We start from the raw sequence: 14,600 nt of genomic DNA on the forward strand, positions 1-14,600 counted from the left end.
AATACTGATAAACTATTGGGTTATTTGAGGGGTGTTAAGCATGAGCGATTAGACAACTTCAATAAAAAACCGGTACGTTCTGTAACTGGAAATCCACATAAACCAATTAAGAATGATTTAGGAAGGCCATTAAAATGTTTTAACTGTCATGAAACAGGTCATGTAGTATCGGGATGTCAAAAACCTATTATTAAATGTCAAAAGTGTAAACGCATTGGTCATGATGATCCTGAATGTAATAGGAGCGGTTGGGTAAATAAAGCCGAAGTTAGAACATTATGACTAGAGACCAGTACTGACATGCGAGAAGACGACAAATTTATCAAGAGTATAACAGTTAATGATGTACAGTTAACGGGGTACGTAGATTTTGGTAGTCAGTGTACTTTGATAAAAGAATCCGTCATGAAAGGAATAGTACCACGCGAAAAGTGGCAAGTAAATAATCTACCATCTCTCAAGGGTTTTGGTAATACATACGTGAATGCCTTAGGTAAAATTAAAATTTCGTTAAGTATTGACAATGCAAAAATTACAGTAGAGGCAGTTGTGGTACCTGATAATTATCTAAATCATGATCTAGTTATTGGACAGACTGCCACGGAGCAACCACACTTATGGGTATTTAAAACTAGTAAAGAATTATTGATTACCGATAGGCGAGTGAGATACGATACGCGACTGGTTTTAAGATCTCTAAAGACTGTTATGGCTGAAGGTTGTATTTCTGTAAAGGTGTTCATCAATACAAATTTTAGTGGAATGGTTTTTGTTGAAAATGGTCGTCGCTTAAAATATGATATAATGATTGGTACTTACAATATCAAAAACGGTAGTGGTCATTTAACTATTCTGAACTATGAAAATAAATTAATTCATTTTAAAGAGGGTCAAATCCTAGCTTGTGCCTGTATTATGGAAACAAATAAAAACTTTAAAAGCATTAATAGAATACAAGATGTACAAGATCACCACGCTAAAACTCCACTTACATTGGATGACCTTAACATTGATGAAAATCTCGATAAAAGACAGAAACTTAAATTATTACAAACATTAAACCAGTACCGCAATTGTTTTGTTAAGGAATTGTCGGAACTAGGACAGACAACGATTGCAGAAATGAATATTCAATTAAAGGATTCAGAACCAGTTGTTTATCGACCATATAGATTGAGCCACTCAGAACGCGAAGAAGTTAGAATCATGGTCGAAGAATTCTTGAAATATGACATTGTACGGGAATCTCAATCGCCATATGCAAGTCCCGTTGTTAGTGAGAAAGAAAACTGGGGATAAACGACTTTGTGTTGATTATCGCGCACTAAATAAGAAAACGATTAAGCAACATTACCCGTTCCTCGTATCGAGGACCAAATTGACAGATTAGCGGGAAATAAATATTTTTGTGCTTTAGATTTGGCGTCGGGATATTACCAAATTCCACTGGCTGAAGAAAGTAAGAGTAAAAGTTCGTTTGTAACACCTGATGGACAATTTGAGTTTAATAGAATGCCCTTCGGATTAGCTAATGCACCAGCCGTTTTCCAGAGAACTGTTAATTTGGTTCTGGACAATTTACGATATAGCATCGCATTAGCGTATATGGACGACATTTTGGTACCTAGTACATCGTTTGAAGAAGGTATTAAGAGATTAGAAATCGTACTTGAAAGACTTAGAGAGTCGGGATTGACCCTAAAACTCCAAAAATGTTACTTCTTCCGAAAAAATGTTGACTACCTAGGTTTTTAAATTTCCAGCGAAGGCGTAAGACCAGGAATTAATAAAATTGAATCCGTCAAAAATTTTCCCAAGCCCAAAAACGTACATAATATCAGACAGTTTATCGGCTTAGCCAGTTTTTTCCGACGTTTTATTAGGGTTTTTGGTGAAATAGCTTGTCCCCTTACCAAGTTATTGAAGAAGAAATCTCATTGGGAATGGACTCAAGCTCAAGAAGAAGCGTTTGATAAATTGAAAAACGTCTTTATTTCAAGGCCAGTGTTAGCACTTTACAGTCCAAAACTGGAAACAGAGATACATACAGATGCAAGCAAACATGGCATTTTGTTACAGAAACAAAACGATTGAGTTTTTAAGCCAGTAGCATATTACAGTAGACAGACATCGCCTGAAGAGTCCCATTTTTCATCATATGAGTTAGAAACTCTCGCAGTCATTTCCGCGTTGGTGAAATTCAGAACCTATGTGCTTGGGTTAAGTTTAACCATTGTAACAGACTGCAACTCTCTTCGAGCCACATTTTTAAAACGAGATATGGTACCAAGAGTGGCGCGTTGGTGAAGTTTGATTCAGGAGTATGACTGTAATGTGGTATATAAATCTGGGAAAGGTATGATACATGTTGATGCATTGAGTAGGAATCCAACAATGGAAGGCACAGGGATAATTCAAGCTATTGACGCTTCAGATATAATGACTATAACAGATGATTGGTTAACGACAGTACAGCTAGAGGACTCCGAAATACAACGCATAAAAAAAATTTCTTTCTGATAAAGAATTTGAGAACTTGTTAGAGATACGTAAGAATTTTGTCCTTAAACGAGAGAGAGTGTATAAAATAACTGAGGATGGATTAAGATGGGTGGTGCCGAAGGGCTGTAGGTGGCAGATACTACAGAAAAATCACGATGAAATAGGTCATTTTGCCTTTGATAAGACATTTGATAAAATAAAACAACATTATTGGTTTCCACGCATGCGGAAATTTATAAAAAAATATGTAAATTCCTGCCTAGAGTGTGCTTATAATAAAATACCATCGGGGAAAAAGCAGGGCTGTTTGCACCCGATCCCTAAAGAAACTACGCCCTTCCATACTATTCATATTGATCATGTTGGACCATTTGTAAAATCAAAAAGGAAGAATTGTTACATCTTGGTTATAGTAGAGTCGTTCACAAAATTTATTGTTTTGAAGGCGGTTAAAAATACTAAATCCACTTCCACTATTACAGTTCTTAGGGACTATTTTGGAACGTTTGGTTTACCGAAACGGCTAATTAGTGATAGGGGCACGTCATTTACAAGTTTGAAATTTAAAAAGTTTCTTACTGAAGTAGGAGTTCATCACATAAAGAATGCAGTTGCTTCACCTAGGGCAAATGGCAAGGTAGAGCGATATAATCGGACTATTTTGGACTCCTTAGCCTCACAAAATCACGGTAAAGACGAAAGACTTTGGGATGACAGATTATTACAGGTACAATGGGGATTAAATAATACAGTTAATAAAGGTACGGGCAAAACTCCTACTGAAGTTTTATTCGGATTAAGGCTTACTGGAATTAATGAAGGTAGACTCATTTCGCAAATAGATGAAGACATAATCAAAAGCAATCCTGATGAAAATGAAATAAGCAACATACATGACAGTTTACGTAAGATGAGGGATGAAGTAGATGAACATACAAAAATATCACAAGAAAAACAGAAAAATAGATATGATAAAAAGAGAAAAAAACCGTTAGATTTTAAAGTTGGGGATTTGGTAAGAGTTGAAAGAACAACTCATACCATAGGTAGAAGTAGAAAGTTATTACCAAAGTGTTCAGGGCCATATGGAATAACAAAAAATATGGATCACGATAGATTTGAGGTAGTAGACACTCCTATTACAAAAAAAGGGGGTACAAAGTATAAGGGTATATACTCAGTTGATAAAATACATCCTTGGCTTTGTTTTAATTCCCAGGATAGTTTTTTTTTTTTTATATGCCCCGGGATGGCAAATGACTCTACTCCACCTGATGGTAAGTGGTAGTAGAGTCCAAACGCGACGACGGCCAGTACAGTTGGGAAGAATGTTCTGTACTAGCCGTCCCCGCCTTGCCGGCCCGCAAAATCATCAATCGCAAAAATCGCAATCGCAAGTGAATCATCTACTAGCGAGAATACTGATGATTAATTTAAAATATTATTGTGGTCGATTATATTTATTTAAAGCGTAGTGTCGTGAGAGATAAACAATTATACTTTGTGTAAATGTGTATTGTAATAATTCAAGTACAATAATGATTTGTTTAACTAAATAAGAAATGTAAAATAAATATAGTAATTTTATTTGGAATTTGGAATATATATATATATATATATATATATATATTACTAATTTAGAATTGTATATTAATGTTAATTTGCTATGAGCAAAATAATTTTGAAGTGCAAGGTGCACAGTAACTATAGGAATGAGTGATTTTAGAATAGTAAATTTAATTTATCCAATTATCCTATGTTTGTGTAATTACCGTTATATAATAATAAATAAACATGTGTTTGTAAGAACATACTAGTAGTTATATATGTAATCGAATGTAAACACCATATAAATTTGTATTCGTCGCGGGGACGCGGAAACTTATCAGGATGGACGAATTGTTAGCTTGATAAAATAATCATACTGTAATTTCAAATAACTATTGAGCATTTTGTAAAGAATAGCCGTGCCCATTAAAATAAGTCTGCATTATGAAAAGAATTTAATAAGTTATAATTTATATTATTGTCATATTTACTACAAAACGTGATTTTTGCTTGTTTATTTTTTATATTGTATATTTAAATATTTCGTACTTTTATTATTTAGTAGCTCTATTTCGACTACCGGTTCCGAAAAATATTATATTATGATTAGTCAGTTGAGTAGTAGCAAGAGGCTCGCATTGTTTGGTTTTTTTTAAAAAGAGGAACGGTAATTTTTGAATTGTAAAACAAATTGTATTACCACTGTGAATAACATTGAGTTATATTAAAATAATAAAACTGTTAAGACGGAGAAAAATGTTTGAATTTTAATACCTTCGAAATTAAGAAAGTTTACACATATATGATATCGTAGGCGCTTTTTTTATCTTTTAAAAAAAACAATTCTGGCATACGTGATTGTTGCTTAACTTTAACCGTTTAGGGAGCCCACGCAACGGAAGCTCTCAAAAATAATACATTTTCCCCGTTTCTGCAACATTTATTGATGCTTAGCTCCTATTGTAGCTTGATGTTAAATATAATAGCCTATAGCCTTCTTTGATAAATGGGCTATTCAACTAACATAATTTTTAATTTGAACCGGTATTTCTTGAGATTAGCGCGTTTAACCAAACAAACTCTTTAGCTTTATAATACTTATTAGTAAAGATTAGTTACCGAGTATAAAATTAAAAAAAAATCTAATAACTCAACAATTATTATCACTTTCAAACTACTTCTAATGGAAAAAGAAGCGTTCAAAACGTTAACGCTATGAGGTGCGAATAAACTAAGTTATTATTTAAATTCTGCGTCGTCAACTGCTGTTGATTCTCCTACGCTACTGTGTCTGATATTTTTGTAATAATCATGGTAGTTATATTGATAGAAACTAATATTTTAAGGATACATAAATGTACTCTACATTTACAACGCTACAAACAATATAATTTTAGCAAAAAGTGCGATAAATTAACCGCGTACCCACGTTCGCGCAAGAGTGAGATAAGTGACTGATGTCTTTGTTTGCGGTTCAATCATTTGTGGAAGTAAAGGCGGGCAAATTCAAATGTCCGCTTCTACTGCGTTGTTTTAGTGTGTAGATGTATTCATTTATGTACCAGATAATTGTAATTATTTAGAAAAATTAAGAAACTTTAACACAGACGTGTAGATAATGTTAATATAAGCTTATTTTCGTTAAAAAAGCATTTTCACAAAAATCCAGATGTCCGTATCTACTTAGCTGCCATCGAATACAAATCAATATAATCCAGGTAATGAAAGTCCTACGCCGCTTCGTTTTTGTAACAGCGCTTCAAATTTGTAAAAATAAAAAAGGGTACTATATTGTATGCTCGTGTGGTTTTTTTTATTGAATAGGTAGGCGGACGAGCATATGGGCCACCTGATGGTAAGTGGTCACCAACGCCCATTGCATTTGTAAGAAATGTTAACGATCGCTTACATCGCCAATGCGTCACTAACCTCGGGAACTAAGATGTTATGTTCCTTGTGCCTGTAATTACATTGGCTCAATCGCCCTTCAAATCGGAACACAACAATACCAAGTACTCTTGTTTTGCGGTAGAATGTCCGATGAATGGGTGGTACCTACCCAGACGAGCTTGCACCAAGCCCTACCACCAGTAAATAATATAATAAGGTTGATGAGGCTGATATATAGTCAAAATTATTTTAGAAACAGACAATCCATGAGGCCGATGATCAGGGCTCTGCTACTGCAACATCGTGGGACGTAGTTGTAAAAATGTAAAAAAAATAAGCTCTACAAGTCATTTGCTCATTGTTCTAGTTACGTTCTATTTAATTTCTCATGACTCAATAGAAATTGGCAGAGGTCAATTTTTTTTTCGTTTGCCGGGACTTCTTACTAGTTTTAAGCAGTGTAGAGAACATTGAAGAATTCTACAATCCGAATAATTACAACTGATTGCTTATCTAACGCAGTGGCGTAGAGCAAGGCACTCACTCACAAGGTATATGAATATATTTGATGAACCATATGAAAAAGGTTATATTTCCATAAAAGCAATACTAAATTTTCCTTTCCCGCCTCTGACCGCTTGCTGAGTGCATGTGTTTGCGGTTTATATGTGGAATAAGATTTAAATACGTTTTAAAACAATTCGTGTCATAAAATAGGAGTGCATAAAAAATAAGGGGGTATACGTTCATCACGGCGCCTAGTATTTTGTTACAGTTCGCTTCGTGGCTACGACTTATACGGCCTCGCCTACTACGCTATAAAATTGTCTACAAGCGCTACGAGCTTCTATCGCTTACTACGACGCCTATACCTCCTCCGGAATCCCGTCGCGATCCTGGTACGATTACTCTTAATCGTAATACGAGTATCAATCGAATCGTAATTATTTTTAAATAAGCAGAACAAATGTATTTATTATTAAGATATATAAAAAAAATGTAAACAGAAATGTCTGTGGGAGAGAATAAATAATTTTATTATTATTGTACATTTTTGTGTAGCAACTTTCATTTTTCTTATAAATTTAATGTTACAAGGAGAAAAAAGAAGGCCATTTAACATTTTCATACTTTGGTGATATCCGTACTAATCAATCCAATGCTGCACCGGGGGTTGGTATTCCGGAAATTGCTGTCACATGAGCAAATCATATACATATTTTGCTCACCAAATTTAATAATAAGTAACGTCTGCGGTTTACGTTAGTATTGGTATACACTTTTCAATTTATTTTACTAGTAATATTGGTAATTTTGTTAAGTTTGTGCATGTCAAAGCTAAGTTCCGTAATTGTTAGCATTTAGAAGCACGCAATCAAGATTTTGGTACTACTTCGTTGGTCTAGTGATAAGATTGATCTGGGTTCAAAACCCGGGTCGAGCTATTAAAACGCTAATGAATTTTTCTTTCGATAAATTCTCAAAAGCAGCCGGGAGTCTGGTCAATGTGTTCACTCTCTTAATTGTCCTGAACTCTTTCCTAGGTATAATATATGTAATATGTCCTAGGTAGACTTCCCCATTGGCCGTTTTGAAGGAGTTCTGTATATCGATCAGTAGGATATAATAATGAGGGGTTATGTAGTAGTGTAATCCTCCACATCGATTTCGGTGACCCTAGAAATTAACTATTATTTCTAACATAAGCCCTTATGTGGCTCGCTAGGCCAACTTTGTATTAAGTTTTGAATGTAACTTTTATGTCAAATGAAACAACAATTTTACTCGCAAGCATTTAGTTAACTCCTCTTGTTATTGTGTGGATCAAATCTTGTCACTGAATCTTGGATCAGCGTCTGGGTGTAACTTGTACAAATTGGTATCAATTTAATTAAATGTCATGACGCTAGTGTTAATACGATCTAGTACATCAAATAAATTTAAGCTCGTCGAACATAAATTGATGTATGAACTGTAGAGATAAGATAGTATAAAAAGTTAGCATCAAAATATATGAAACTTAAATGGCGCTATTGAATCTAAAGTGAATTAGAAGGCGCTTATACTCAGTAGAGTTTATACTCTACGGAATTAGAAAGAAAGTTAGAAATCCGCCTAGAAAAGGCTCTATTTTCAAATTATTCTGTTAATCAAATTTTTAATTCCTAACAAATAAATAAGGTCTTATTATTGACAAGTTACTTATTACCCCATAGAAGTATTGCAATGTTATACAGAGCTTTCATGTGTTTGTTCGTATATAATCGAAAACTTATTTTAAAATACCTTTTGTTTTAGAAGTTTGGTGATATATTATTGATATAGTCAAAAGGGTTGTTTAAATAAAACGATAGCAATAAAAACAATAAAATAGATTTTCATTTATTGTGAGACGAAAAATACAACAATGGGACTTATCACCTAAAATGGTTAGTGGCAGACTGTCATGTCAAAACAATTGGTTGTTAGGTAGGAGGCGGGCAGCCCCGCGCCCTACTACACAGTAGACTCCTAATTTTATGTCTTTCATCGGAAAACTCGTGGTACATAACGAATATCAACGAAAATATAGCAACATTATACACAAAACCTTACCATGACCTCTCTATTCACTGAAACCGTAACTAATATTAATATTAAACATGTGAAGTTTCAATAGTTTTCATTTTTTAACTAAGTTTTTTTAAAAAGGCTTTATTGATTCGAAGCTAATACTTGATTACTTACAAGATTGTTTAAGTTTAGTAGTGATCGCGCCACTCGTCCGTCCGTCCGTCGTTGGTCAGACGAGGGCGTCCGTCGCTCTACGCTCTAGTCGAGGCACAGCTCACGTGCAACGGAACGCGCCTACATACCTCACAAAATAAAACGTAACAACTCTCAATACCGCTACTATGAAACGTTCTATACAAAATTGAACATTGCTGATCCTCTAATTCGCTCGATCATCATTTATTATTATTTTATATATTACTAATAAAAACAAGTGGGCTGCGAGCGGTCGGCCGCTGTCGTGCGACTCTCGGTTTAACTCGTCACTAGGTCCATTAAGTACATGTCTTACTTTATAAGTCGAAAATGCCACTGCTGCGATCCTACGTCGCCTATGCCTGTGCGGACGCGCCGCCGGCCCCGGCCGCCATCAGCCGCGGACTGTCGTCTCTCATGGACAATGTCGATCGCGTTCGTCGGTCAGTGTTCCGTCGTCACGCATTTCGTCGGTCGCGCGTTATATTATATTCGACGTTCGCGATACGGGGCCGATGCGACGCGTCGCTATTGCTCTTAGAGAAAAAAATCCAAAACCAATTCTTTACATCGTAGACTATATTTTGTTTAATAAACTTGAAGTATTTATCAATAATCAATAAGTACATTATAATAATTGAATAATTAGTTTTTGTTTCATAAGAGACTAGCATTACAAATAAATACCTTCAGCTATACAATTTAATGTTTATTTCTATTTAAACATTTTGAAGATGTTTAAAGGGGACTACGTCGGTTTTTACACAAGAAAGCGCAGATCGGTTCTTGTATAGAAACTTTTCTGTTGATGCGTCTACGCTTCGAGATATGACTTAAATGTATACTTAGATTTAGGGGAAAAGGTTGTAAAAACAAAAAAGTTATTGAAATTTATAACAAACACCTTAACTAATACTTCAATAATTTAGTTAAGTATACAAGGCGCGCGGGTGGGGCGGGGGCTGGGGAGCGCGCCGCTAATATCACTCGGCGTACGTACAAACGATGATGCTGCGCTACAAATGAAATAACTTTATACAAAAGGATGAGTCGAGGCGGCCGCGCGGACCCGCCCCCTCCCCGAGGCGCACCACAACATGTCTTTGACAAAAGCAATATAAAACATTTCATTCCGTGTAAGAGATGACACGATGCTACGCGAAAATTTTATTTTATTTTCAAAAAACACACGCCCATTCGCTCGTCCTCGCGCTTAAATCTAAAATTAATAATTAGACAATATTTTTATTTGTTCAACAGACGCGCGCGACTCGGCGCACGCGTATAATAATAAAATATTTTCAAAACAATCGAATAATTAAACACACTAGTTAACAATAACTCATGCTCAACACCGGCGGCGGCGAGCGGTCGGTCCGCGCGGGCCCGCCTGCGCCCGCCGCTGTCGAAACGAATACGCGCATGCTCGTTTTAAAAAATATCATCCTATACACGATCGTAATCGTCGGCGCGACGGGGCAGTCGAGGCGACGGTCGGTGCGGCGGGCGGCGGCGGGCGGCGGGCGTGGGCGGCGGGGGCGGTTACACGGCGGTCTCGGTGTGACTGTGGCTCGACAGGCGCTCCACGTCGAGGTCGTGCGGCGCCAGCTGCTCGCGAGGCGCGTCCGCGTACTCCACGCTGGACGAGTGCGAGTAGCGCTTGGACAGCGCCGTCTGCTTGCGCAGCGCCTCGGCCAGCGCCGCGTCCGCCAGCGAGCCGCGCGAGTCCAGCCCCTGCCGGAACGCGTTCACCACGCGGATCTGCGCACCCAACCCACCGCTTATTCGCATCTCACACGCGAGGATATCGCGCTCTGGCTCACTTACAAACTCACTCTTGATACACGATACTTGCATTAAGTGATAGAAATGAAACTGGATGGAAAATTTAGTTTGAGTGATAGAAAAAAACCAGACAGACTTGAAATATTGAGCATCAAAAGCATCATGTATCAGTTACGTTTATACTCACTCGTTCATGGACGATTTTCGTACTCAGATATAATACAAAGGAATGACTGATGATGGAAATTTAACTTTTTTGTAGTAAACAATTTTACGCAATCGTCCATTGAAGAGGAAGTATGGGATAGACAAAAACAGAATTGCAGTCACACGTGGAATTAATTTGGATTTTTTACAGGACGTGCCAATGGTGTGCTGCGCAACACGTAGAATAGTGAACATTGACTGGGCTGAATCTGTCCCGTTGGTTTTATATTTAACAAAAACATATACATTGGAATGTTTCATAAAATTAAATTTGAAATAGTGAGCCAGAGCTATACAATTATAATTGAGCAGCGACGCCTTTTGATTCACTACAATGAAATTTTCATGGTTAAAACAACAGATATATGTGCTGTATGTATTATTAAAAAGTCAATATTCGACAGACTACTCTCATTAAAATTACAGCTTGTTTTTGCCATGGAAACGAAAAAAAGTGTAAATCAGAAGGTGAGGGCGCTCACATAATTAAAAAAAAATGTACATTGTTTGGAAAACATAAATAGAAGCACACCGAGCCATTAAAAGAAAGGCGAGAAGCGGTAGGTAATTCAAAATTCCAGTCACAGATAATCCACGCGCAGGTCCAGAGAAGGGGTGAAAAGGGCCCCCAAAAAAGGTGATCGATTCAGTGATTCTTCAATTATCGTTCAGATCTTTTGACCCCCTCTCCAAATATTGTGAAGTCCGCCATTTCAGGTCGAGGTGCCGGCGAGGCCACTCGTTTCCTCGCATGCCATGCAGTGAAATATGACCTACTTGCCCCCATCCGTCTCTATTCAGACATCGGTCGTAGCATTGGTTATGTGGCGTGTCGGTGTCAGTGGTTCCATGCATTTATGCTCTGTGACTGCATTTCATCGACCTTCTCTATGTGAGCTACTCGCGAAGCTCTATGCCCTTACGCTACGCACATACGAAGCAACATTGACCACGTATCTGTATATTTGTCCCGGACATTAAGCAAAGCTATTACACCCGAAACGAAATTTTAATCTTCCCAAACCACGCGCTCTATTATGTATTTCAGAAGCGTTATTCTACCCTTAAAGTTTTTAAATCTAAAAGCCTATAAAACGATGGGAGTCCAATGTCTATTTGATGAAAGCTTCCATGACGAATCCCTGGCGCGTTATGAAGTTTTTATGGAGCTCTGATTTGGTTTATTCGTGTGCAAAAATGAGGCAAAATAATATATACATACATCTACTTCAGCTACTAGGAATGATGATGATTTTTTTCATTTCTTTATGATTATTAAAAGTTATACTGAGAAATCTAAAAGTGCCCCAATGTCTAGATTCATTTTTCATTAAAAAGGATAGAAAATTGTATATTAAATATTTATGAAAACATAAAACAACTAGTCTTTAATCTACAAAAGCGTTATGGTATCAGTGAAAATTCTATATCAATAATTATATACAATAAATTAACTGTATGATATCCTTTTTTTAGAAAAGTAAACTTTTTATATACTTACAGTTAATATTAAATCTTTAAATATATTGAGTTCAATTCTATAGTATCAAATCCATTAATATTATTCTAAAGCTTTAACTATGGAACATTGTGATGGGTTTTGGGCGATAAATGGATGTCACGTGTCGACAACAAACATATAACTCGTTCTGGAACCCTTTCGTAGACCGTGAAACATGCACTTGGATCCATGCTCGTGATGATAACCATGCAAGCTGAACACTGACCGATTAATTTCAAAGCAATTAAACAATAAAAATGGTGTGAGTGCCGAGGTACTCACGAGAATTGATGTGTAAACATTTGAGCTCATATACGGATCGCACATACATATTACCAACTGTTAAAAACTGTTACAATAAAACACGCTAACGATGTTGCAAGCGCAGTTTGAATTATATAAAAATGGTGTGCACTACTTAACACACAATAACAAATGTTACGCTGACGTCATTCGACGCTCGAACTCGAATATTTACACATCAATTACATATAATAACACAAACATTACATACAAGAGTGAAGTTAAAGGGTCAGCGTGGAAAGAAAACGGAACAATAACGGATGAAACATTTGTAAGTAGAGTACAGTAAATAGTAAAACGAAACAGTAAGGACAAAGTAAAAACAAACGTAGTTGTGAGTGAAAGAGCAGGCTTTGTTTTATAATCTTACAGCTTGATCGGTAGAAGTCTTGCTGTAGGGCACAGGAATCAAGCGCTCTTGTAACTCGCCACCTATGACCTTCCGTGTGCAATGGGGATTCATGGAAAAGAAAACGAAAACAAGAACATGAAGTAAAAAGATATACGACACGAAGAGTGACGGAACGCGCCTTGCGCCGAGATAACTGTGGTGCTCACGATCGAACGCTATGCAAACAAATTAACAATTTAAAAAGATATATTTACAATTTTTATAAAAAGAATAAAAAACAAAATTAATAAATGATTTAAAAAAAAAAAATTAAAATTAAAAACATGGGACAATAAAATCAAGTAAAATATGTAATAAAAAAAGTAAAGTTACTTAAAAATAAATTAATAAAATAAATAAGGTAATAATAGCGTCCGATAGAAAAGCAGTGAAGATTTTGCGTCAATTGAATGGTATAATCTCGGGGACTGTCCGAAGCAGTGCCTCGCGAAGCAATATACAGGTCTCAGGAAGAAGATAAATTAAAAAAATAGAGTAGGTCAACTAAAATAACGCAGGGTCTTCCTATAACCTTAAGAAGCACATTCATGGGTTGTGCACTTAATAACTATGTCTATACATTTCCATCCAGGGCTCCGTTACATCCATATTTCTTTATAAATAATAATAATAATGAACATAATAAAATTAAAAATACAATATAAAAACATTGATCGAAATTTACATAAATAGCTCTCGATCGAAATAAATGCGAATTGAAGCTTAACACTGATATCAATTAAACAAACAATTTTGTTGTTCTGTGCGTGTGTGTCCGTGTTCGGTGTGTTTGCACACACAGTCGTGTGTTCCATATCGATTATCTTCATGCGATACGATCTAATAAGCACACACATTTTATTGACGGGAGTCGCTCACATACCAGATATCTATTGTAATTTTAAAACACTTTAATACTACGTATAAATCAAAATATATAAGCACTATGAGTAGAGTGATAGCAAATGAATGAACAACCTACGGTATACCGAATTTTGTCACAGATCATTTTTTTCGTCCCCACAATTCTATGAATCTAACAACAAAATATACTTTGTGATATGAAAATCAAAGCTGAGCATCTACTTTGAAACATAATTCAACACCAAAAAATATGTCCTCGTATTATAGGTGAAATTTTATTAAGACTGCAAATATATTATATATAATATCTTTACAATTAATGACATAAACGTAAACGAATCAATTACTTAATAATTTTTCACCGGAATTTATTAACGTCTAGTCTAAGAGCTCATGCTGTGTCGCTAACACTAGACAAGCTAAGCGGTATCTAACATTGAGCTATCGTACAACAAACATTCTGGCCAAAGTTGGACGAGAACATCAAACAATTGGCCAACATTAAGGACACAGTACACTTCCGTAGACGGCCAGTTACCTTATAATGCAGCTCCCAACGAGGCACGGGGTGAAATGAAAGTTACTTTGGAGTAGAGATACTTTATTACTAAGGTTTAATAAGAGACAAGAAGCAGTAGAACAGCAGAGTACCAGTTTATACCAAGTTCTTTGGTTCTGTAGCAGATAATCATGCTCTGCTATTTATTTTAAAGTGTTATTAATCTATTGGCGTGAAGAAAACCACTATAAGCGTATTATAATATTTTTTTGATAAAAGTTTAACTTTTATAACTATCACTTGGTGTACACCAAAACACGCATTATAATTATATTTTTTTCCATATATTTTAGCATAATTCA

At 36.0% G+C, this 14,600-nt stretch overlaps 1 protein-coding gene across 8 annotated transcripts in view; it reads right to left on the reverse strand.

Moving 5' to 3' along the window:
- Positions 1-8,297: 8,297 nt before the first annotated feature.
- The window catches only part of LOC126777836 (plasma membrane calcium-transporting ATPase 2), a 179,873-nt gene continuing 173,570 nt past the window's right edge, over positions 8,298-14,600 (reverse strand). For 6 of the 8 annotated variants that reach the window (XM_050501047.1, XM_050501045.1, XM_050501046.1 and 3 more), the window contains 2 exons: positions 12,855-12,923; positions 8,298-10,449 (listed from right to left, as the gene is read on the reverse strand). In XM_050501047.1, the coding sequence (XP_050357004.1) occupies positions 10,231-10,449; positions 12,855-12,923 (288 nt within the window). In that variant the 3' untranslated portion in view covers positions 8,298-10,230. Of the gene's footprint in view, positions 10,450-12,854; positions 12,924-14,600 lie in introns of those variants that run through there. The other 2 variants (XM_050501055.1, XM_050501052.1) reach the window with 2 other exon arrangements.

Source organism: Nymphalis io, chromosome 24 (genome assembly GCF_905147045.1).
Source record: "Nymphalis io chromosome 24, ilAglIoxx1.1, whole genome shotgun sequence".
Classification (NCBI taxonomy): domain Eukaryota; kingdom Metazoa; phylum Arthropoda; class Insecta; order Lepidoptera; family Nymphalidae; genus Nymphalis; species Nymphalis io.